Raw genomic sequence first — 9919 nt, forward strand, 5'->3', positions numbered from 1 at the left:
AAATACCATTGACAGCAACCTTAACCTGTAAGTTGCTCTAAACAGTAGCCCAGTATCCCAACAATTACCGATTCGCCCCCTACAAGATTTAATAACTCGAAGAGCCACACAGCTAGTTCCTTTTGCATTGTATCTCATAGAGATATCTATTATATATCTATCATACTCATGACTTTGGGATAGGCCTATACGAAAATACCATTGACAGCAATGCCTCAAATTTCCGATTACGGTCCTCTACAAGATTTGATAAATCGAAGACAACAGCTAATTCTTTTTCTTAACTGTTACACATTGAGCTATACGAAATTATAATATTAATAATTACAGTATAATATAGATACAGTCAACTCTTCCAATACCGGACACCTTTGGACTGACCTAATATGTCTGGTTTTCTAGAAAGTCTGGTATTCAGAATGTGTTTTTAATGGTAAAAATGAATTTGGGACCTTTTGGACCTCAAGAAAAGTCTGGTTTTGCGAGAGTTTCCGGTTTTCAGAGAGTCCAGTATTGGGAGAGTGCTAATTATGTGAAAACAATCGGCATTAGATCTGACCCTTCGGGATACATTGTGTCACAGATTAACCCTAAAGTATAAGACAAATCATTAAAAAACATAGATGCCTAAATGATTTAATGTGTCGAATGACTAAATTTCTTAATTATCATCGTGTTCTTCTTCTTTGTCCCATCATCATTCCATGGATTGCTTACATACTGTATCTATGTTATAGGCCTACATAACTATCTGTATCAGAACCAAAATCCGACTACAAGCCACATTTTCTTCATATAAGTTATCAGCATCACATCAAATATAGCGTTTCCTGGCTCTTATTCTCCTGTCAATGTTTAGTAGTAATCGAGGCACTTAGTGACCATCCCATCGTTATAAATCCCAAATTCAGCAGATGCGGATTCTGGGCCAGGGTGTGTACTCACAGGCGGCAGTGAATTAGATATTATGTGGAATTAAAGCTATGGCTATATAGATATCGTGATAGAGGAATAACTAAAGCAAGTCTGTTTAGTAAAAGCACTATTCTTTCGAATTGCATGTTAGTAAACCTGGACACTGACTAAACTCAAGATCAGTGCTTTTGAGTTATGATATCATAATTGGATGTATGCTACAATGCTCGAAAATTCAGAAGCTAACAGGATAAAGTTGTAGCTGTCATGAGTGTATCCGAATGTGTACAGTTCCAATACAAAAGAATTAGCCATGTTAGCTCTTCACATGATGAAACCTGTCTGGGCCAACTTAGAGATTAAAGTTGCTGTCATGAGTATTTTCGTATTGTATAAGTGGAATTAGTCGTCTCTTCACGCGCTTAAATCTTAGTATAGGTTTATAGTAAATGTTTGGGTTACTGTCTGGGGGAAAACATTGCTGCTGGCTAACATGTATTTTTTATATTTTAATGGTATTTTCGTATATCCCAAGGGTAATAATTACAATGCAAAAAAAAATTAGCTGTGTGGTTAAATCTTGTAGTGGCTGGGGAATTTGTAGGCTACTGTCTTGGGCAATGTACAGAATAAAGTTGCTGTTAATGGTATTTTCGTATATCCCCTGCAATGGAAAGTTATAACAATATGCCATGTGGCTCTTCGAGTTATTAAATCTTGTAGGGGTCGGAATCGGAACCTTTGAGAAGGTTGTGTACTTTTGACCCATAGGCGTTCAGGGGGTATTTTGTAAAGGGGGTTTAAGTAATGTACTTTTTCCTTTCCTTCGGACTAACACGTCAATAATGGTTGTTCCCTCCATCCACCCCTTCTTTCCAACATTTCATGATGGAAATAATTATATCTCAATTTGTTTCTGTATATTAAGTCAACGATATGTTTAGTTACGATTCTGGCATGTGTGCCCATAATAATTATATCTCAATTTGTTTATGTATATTAAGTCAACGATATGTTTAGTTACAATTTTACCGTGCATGCAAACCTTTTTTATTCTTTGTCTCTCTCTCTCAACTACCGTCGAACAAGCAGGACGTATTTGTTTTACTTACTACCGTTGTTTGTTAACTCAAGAAACTTTGCGTATCCTGTACATGTACAGAAGAAACTATATTATCGGAATATATTATGTGTATATAATTACGGAGCCAAGTATAAGAAGCTACTAATGATATTTGAACCCAATGCATGCTCTCACAACACAGTATAGTGGGTAAGTTGGATCTCACTAAAGATTTTTTTATATCTCAATGGTATTTTCGTATATCCCATGGGTAATAATCACAATGCAAAACAAATTAGCTGTGTGGTTAAATCTTGTAGTGGCCGGGGAATGTGTAGGCTACTGTCTTGGGCAACGTACAGAATAAAGTTGCTGTCAACAGTGTTTTCGTATATCCCCTGCAATGGAAAGTTATAACAATATCCTGTGTGGCTCTTCGAGTTATTAAATCTTGTAGGGGTTGGAATCGTTAATTGTTGGTCTAATATCTGGGAAAACTTACAGGATAAAGTTCCTGTCAACAGTATTTTCGTCTCCCAAAGTATAATAGTTACAATGAAAAAGGAATTTGCCGTGTGGTTTTTTTCTCATGATTAAATCTTGTATGGCCCAACGGACGTTTTTGGGCTACTGTCTGGGGCAACTTACAGGATAAAGTTGCTGTCAATGGTATTTTTGTGCATCCCAATGTGTAACAGTTACAATGCAAAAGAAATTAGACATGTGGCTCTTCGCATGATTAAATCTTGTATGGCCCAACAGGCATTTTCGGGCTACTGTCTGGGGCAACTTACATGATAAAGTTGCTGTCAATGGTTTTGTGCATCCCAATGTGTAACAGTTACAATGCAAAAGGAATTAGCTGTGTGACTCTTGACATGATTAACACCATTTTTGAGTGGTCATTTTGGGCTACTGTCTCGGGCAACTTACAGGATAAAGTTGCTGTCATTGCTGTTTTAACATTATATACACATATGTATGTCCAACAACTTTTATCCGTGTGGCTTTTCACATAATTAAATAGATTTTTCCACTTTACTCTGACCAATAAGTCATCTACTCTAACTTGGGAGATCTTGTCTAGATATTGGTACTGGTATATTGGTATCACAGATGTCAACCAGCTTTTTGGAGATAAATCTATGCAATATAAACCCTAGTAAACTGTGATTGATTGATATTATTTATGATTGATTATTTGGTAGCGAGACAATTTGGCCCAGGACTATTCGTCTCACCAAGTGGGCCGAATTGTCTCATGGCCATATCATCCCGAATTTGAATATTTGCCTACCTGCTGGTTAATCTGGTTTAGTCTACTGTCAAGTGAATTGCTAACTTTTATCTTTGCATTTTGAGCCAATAACTCAATACCACCAGAACTGGAAAAAATATTAAATTGAAAACAGCATGATTAATTAATTTGCTTCCAATTATGAATTTATAATACATGAAGAAAACGTTGCAGCAATTGGCTGGTATGCGAGATGACGATAGCAACAGAAGTGAACAAAATTAATTCAAACAAAATGTATGACAATTAATAATTAACATATAACATTAATGTATAACTTACACGTGAGCTCCTAAATGATGATCCTTACTAACGGTAACACTCACATCTTTCTTAGTTGCTTCTTTATATTTTTCTATTGTTTTATCGATTACACTCTTTAAAAAAAATTGAAAATTATTATTGGGAAAGTGATTCAACTACTTTAATAGTAAAAAGATATGGCACACATGGCGTTTCATATGTACTTGATCTGGAATCTATTTAAAAAACAAATGATGATGGACTAACATCATAAAAAGACATTTACAGTACTAGACACTTTGTGCAAATATCAGACTTCTAAAAATCTTCATTGAATTAATTTCGTTATGTGGTTAGGATAAATTAGAATTTTTAATATAAATTGTTATTAATAACTGCCAATTTCAGGAAAGAACAGACGTACATTTTAATAATTACTAAGAAGCTGGTATTATTATAATATTTCATAATTAATCATCCTCTCATCATTATTAATGTTGAATTTTTAAAATGTTATTTGTTACAAGCCTATCATATTCTTCAAATCTCATATGATGATGGATGCTATGTTTACTATCTTTAAATGTCATCTAGTAGACACCCACCCACATTCCTAATTTAGTTTACGTCAATGCAAAATATATTTTGGTGGATGGTGATAACAATATTATGTCTGACGTCTGTCATGAACGACAATGTCAATTAGTTTTACATTCATCTGACTAAGCCAGGATTGTTTAAAGCATGTTGATTGGTCTGAACATTGATCAAGGGCTTCTCTCGTCCAGTGCCCACCTTGACCAGAGGAAAGGCCTGGGCCAATACATCTGAGGCAGATACTAGATGCAGGGGCTCAGCCCCAAGATTCAGCAGTGCTGATTTCAAATGCCTAATGGGACCCCAGCTCCATATATAGCACACGATATTCCCAGATGGTCTCCCATCCAAGCTCAAACCATTGCTTAACTTCAGTGATTTGACAAGAACCGGTGTTTGAACGTGGTAAAGCCGTATATAAATAATATTAATAAGGAATACATGATAACTGTATAATTAAGTAGTAAATCCGAGTTTAAAACCCCTATTGTAATAAAATATAAATCTGTGTAACAACATTGATAATAGTAGTAGTAATTAGTCTTGTTTATTTTATTTCATTTATATGTAATTTTTACTTTCTATGGACCAGAGATTCCCGAAATAAAAGATTGAATGAAAAAAATGAATAATGATCCTACTTAATTTCAGGTATTTATAATGAGCGTCATGAAATAAGCCCACTTTAATATTAATGGTACTAAAGGACATTTTTCTAGTGTTAAAAGAAATTAATTAAAATTTACTTTTATTTGTTTATATAGGAAAATACTATTTTGATTACTGTGCCAAGAATGCATATACAGTGGAATGCCTTCTTGCATTGAGACTATATAATATTTTGTCTGTAATATTGCTATACAACGATTTGTTACGGATATATTATGTGATCATGGTGTACCTGCCAACTCTCACGAAAAATGTGCGAGTCTCATGCATAAGGGCAGATTATTTATGCCTCACGCAAAAGTGGCTATTTCTCACAAATCCATTAAAATATTCAGAAAAAAACATTATTTTGAAATTAACTTGCCCATTATGAAGGAAAAATAGCCTAAGAATACACATTATTTAATTAATTTGACCATAATTAGCTTGTTTATCTGTATTGTGGTTAATAATAATAACCTATAAATTATAGGACCATGTTTATTATGTAGTACAGAAAAAACAAACATAGAGGGTGTATTTCACAATTATTTTGAGTTAAAATAACACAGAGGGCGCTCCATACAATTTTAATTTAATATCTCACACATTGGCCACTGGAAAAGTTGCCAGGTATAGTATAGTATTACAAAATAAAAAGATGAATACAAATGAATTACAAATAGTAACCCAGTTGACAGTTTTAGTTGAAAATCAGTAAAATTTCAATCTTATAATTTCATTATGAAAAGTCCTGTAGCACCAAAAAGGGGCTTATTTCTTGACACTTAACCGCTGTCAGAAAAGGTTTATATTTTATAACAATAGAAATCTTAAACTTGAGCTACCCTTATAAATAAGGTATTGTAAGATAACTGTTTATAAATTTTATATTTTAAATTTCCTAATCAAAATATTGTAGAAGTATAGGCTTGGTTCCCACTCGGACGCAACGCAAGGATGTTAGCGCAATGCAAGCGATTTAACCAATGACAAGCAATAATTTTGATAATCCATTGCTTGTGATTGTTTTTTTTTTGTATATATATTTAGGCAAATTGCCAAGGATAACCATAAATGAATTCATTCACTATCCTTCTTAAAGGTGGCAATCCTGTTCACAAGACAAACATATACACAATATTATTATTTATTATTATTACAAGTCGTTGGCAGTGGAAAAAAATACTGACATATGATATGACAGGACTTGAACCCAGGACCCTTGGATTGGTAGCCAAGCATCATAACCACAAAGCCACAACTTCACTCCTTGCGTTGCATCCTGATGGAAACCAAGCTTTATCAAATACAAGTGACAAGACAAATGGAAAGTAGATTTGAACTGCAACATGCACATACGTTAAACTATTATGAACGTCGACAATTATGCCATCCTATGACATGCTTCCAGAAAACTGAGGAGCTATAATAGATTCAAAATTGGCATTAATTTGACAATATTTCTAACTTTTTGAACTAAAACGCGCGCAAATGGTATAAATCAACGTGTTCGTATGACGGCATTTTAATTTGAAATGATGTCAATCTTTTTTAAAATGACTAGAAAAGGCTAGAAAATCATAATTCAAGAAAAAAAAACATGATTTTTATGCTGCGTGCGCACCCTACGCGTAAATTTTTTCGAAATTAGAAATTACTTTTGCGCATTTTGAAACTTTAAATGCGTGTGCGCGCATAACTTCTTGTGAAACATGACATTTTTAATCCATAGAAAGTTTGCCCTTGATATGACTTAAATTTTCACCAAGTGTCAATACAAAATGAATTTTGGTTTATAATCTATGACCAATCATTGAAATTCATAAAATCGTGCGTAACTTACGCTACGCGACTCTAAAGTCATATAACGAAGTTTCTTGCACATCTACAGGTCAATCTTATGACAAAGTTATACAATCATATGTTGACCAGAATTAGAGATACGCTGCCAACAAAATTCCGGGAAAGAAAGAATAACATAGAAGAAAAAAAAAAAGATCGTGACAATAACAAGGGGTTATCCGCCAAGTGCGGATAATCAATAAAATGATTGACATACTTCAACAATTGAGACATCCGCTTGCCGACAGACCACTACAACAGCTGGTTCCAACAGTTGAAAGAGACCCTGTAGAAGGAGACCTTCAAGGATTTGAGAATACCGAGACTTGTCTAACGTCACTTCTCCGAGTCGTCTTCTAGCTTCTTCTAAAAGCTGGTCCACATGATCTTCACGTGCTTTCAGAACTTTCAACCTGGCTTGATTCAGCATATTAGATTGTTGACTGCATGAAACAAAGGTCATAGATCATAAGGTTGTATTAAAATACATTTTTGCAGGTGCATTGAAATTATGTAATTTTGTTAGGACTAGTAAACAATTCACTGTAGTGAAACAAAAAATATATTCAGTACATAGAAAGCAATAAATAAATAAAAATAAGTATTTATATAATAAATAATCACTTGTACTGATGATGGGCTAGTGTTGCCCGAAAGCTCTACTAACTTTTCTGGCTGTTTTACTTTATCGTTTTGATTTAGCTTTTCGCTATTTTTTTTGTATCTCCATTGAGATCCAGCCACTGATACTCACAGCATTGTCATTTTTTCAGTAATTTGGATTTATAATAAATAAAATAATATACACAGGTTATACACAGTATATATACCAGTGGTCTAATGGTTAGGATATCTGCACATGAAGCAGGAGGTTCCGGATTCAAATCTTGGTTGGGATGGCCTTTCCTAACCTTAAATTAATTAATAATAAGTATCACCGGGAGGTTTAGAGTTTCTCTATGCTTGTAAATTTATATATTTTTATAGTTACTTAGCCAGTTAAAATATACATTTGACAATATACTGTAGTAAGTATACAGCATCAACAATATCAGGTATATGCACTGCTGGTTGTTTAAAAAAAACTATGGTAGGGTATATAGATTGTTAGGCGCCCTAATTTCTGGACTATACTATAGTACAGTATCAAATTTCTTTTTAACTACAGCCCTGTCTACACTATCAAACTTTATGTGACCAAAAAATGTGATGTGCCCATATATGGACATGATGATGTCATATCACTACCATAATTGGGTATATTACTACCATATTTGGGCACATCATATTTTTTGGTCTTTTTTTAGTGTAGACAGAGCTTTATACAAATAAGGACGTACATTCTTCGTTGAAGTTCCAGATTTTTTTCTTTACGCTCGTAATACTCTAAAATCTTCACTCGTTGATTTTGTACTAGACGTCCCTTTTCAATCTGAAATTCTTCTTCAGCCTGTCAACAGAAATGTAAATAAATATAGATTTTTAAAAAAATGTTTACAAGAAGTATATTTTGTCTTTCTACAGTTACTACTTTTATATTTTATACAAATTTTTATGATCAAACTTATTCAACTAATTCAGTGATGTTTGAAACTTAAGGTTTCTTTGGTGGGTGTGGGTAGTCTGAATGGAATCTTCGCCCGGTATCCCCCGGTAGGATCCGGTACGCCAGGTAGGAGCTCGGTATCGCCTGGTAAAACGATGCCAAGTACATGTTATTAAGATGCTTTAGAAATAAATTTAACTTAGATATATTTTTCTTTTCAGAAAAAAATTAAAATAATTATTAAATTTTTCATTTGTCACAATGCGTCAACAACAAAACATCACTTATCATAGAGGGCGGAAAAAACATTTTTTTTGTTTCAGTTTTTATATTTAAAAATGTACAAAACATACAATTAAATATCACAATAACATTTTGTTAATAATATAATGTTATGTTATATTATAATATATGTTAATATTATGTTACCATGTACTTTATATCATTTTATATCATAAAACCCCATCAGGCGATAAGAGGCCCTGCCGGGCGTAGATCAACATGACCCAGCCCACCAGCAAAATTACATCCTTGTAATTACTAATAATTTACCTTGGTATCAATTTCATCAGCTTTCTCTACAGCCTCTTGGTTTATAAAAGCCATCATATGTTCTATCTGTGTTTAAAAAATAATTAGTAAATATTATTAAATACGGCACAGGGACATTTCAACCGGGGGGGGGGGGGTTTTGGCCAAGCAAGGCAAGGGATGTTTACATTTATATAAATACATAAATAAGCTTGATTCAATAGATAGCATAGGCCCTAGTATTATTTTAGTATATTATTAGTAAATTACATTTGTGGTAAACTAATTAACAATGTTTGGTTTTAATTCATTAATTTGTTCTTGGCGTTTCATGAATTTGGGCTGTCCATAACCGGCGGCCGAATTGCACTGTGACCGCGTAGCCTCCCACTAGAAGGAAGGCCTAGGCCTAGCTATTAAGTAGTAGCTATTATAGTAGGCCTAGCCTAGCCAATTGCCTAGCTAACAAATGAATACGCTAATGCACCTGTTTCTGAACATCTTCTTCGTTAAGCGCCATATTTTATCTTGGGAATGTACTAAATGGTATAGAATATTATTCACAGAAAACACCGCAAATTAAATATTATTTTCTGGCTCAGTTTCTACTCTTTTTTTCGCCTCAATAAGAAATCATGTGATATGATGTGATATATCGATCCTCAAGAGTTTTGGTATATAGAGGGGGTACTACAGTTTCAAAGCACACTCGACTCACACAACCGATGTGGCCAAATCTAACATATTGTGCTTTATGGCATAAATTTGGGTCATTTGGTATTGGCATCGATTGTTAAAACATATGAATAGTTTTACCTAAATCTGCCACCCTTTTTGAAAATCTGAATCTAATGGCAACAGTGGAAAATCAAAGCAGAATTTAACCAATATCCCTATCCATGAAAATCCGTCCAAAAATATGAGAAAAATCTCTTGTAATATAATGATTTCTTGTGATGTGGTATTGTAATACCAAAGGAGGAAACCTTTTTAAAAATCCTATACACTAATCCAAACCCTAAAGCTCTTTCTACACTATCAAACTTGTTTAACAAAAAAAGTGTGATGTGCCCAAATATGGTAGTGATATGACATCATTATGGACACATTTTTCACATAAAGTTTGATAGTGTAGACAGAGCTTAACACGAACTTCATATAGCCAGCCATAACAACAGAGCATGCTCATGTCTGAGTCATTTATATTATTTTATATTCATATACCACATATACT

General features: G+C 33.8%; 1 protein-coding gene across 2 annotated transcripts in view; it reads right to left on the reverse strand.

The window, feature by feature from the left end:
• LOC144850160 (V-type proton ATPase subunit E-like) overlaps positions 1-9919 on the reverse strand; it is a 79580-nt gene that overhangs the window by 1525 nt on the left and 68136 nt on the right. Inside the window, exons 2-7 of one of the 2 annotated variants that reach the window (XM_078707393.1) lie at positions 9173-9284; positions 8707-8772; positions 7949-8058; positions 6826-7051; positions 3558-3652; positions 3276-3363 (exon numbers count right to left, since the gene is read on the reverse strand). In XM_078707393.1, the coding sequence (XP_078563519.1) occupies positions 3276-3363; positions 3558-3652; positions 6826-7051; positions 7949-8058; positions 8707-8772; positions 9173-9205 (618 nt within the window). In that variant the 5' untranslated portion in view covers positions 9206-9284. Of the gene's footprint in view, positions 1-3275; positions 3364-3557; positions 3653-6825; positions 7052-7948; positions 8059-8706; positions 8773-9172; positions 9317-9919 lie in introns of those variants that run through there. The other variant, XM_078707385.1, reaches the window with a different exon arrangement.

This window comes from Antedon bifida, chromosome 1 (assembly GCF_963402885.1).
Source record: "Antedon bifida chromosome 1, ecAntBifi1.1, whole genome shotgun sequence".
NCBI lineage: Eukaryota > Metazoa > Echinodermata > Crinoidea > Comatulida > Antedonidae > Antedon > Antedon bifida.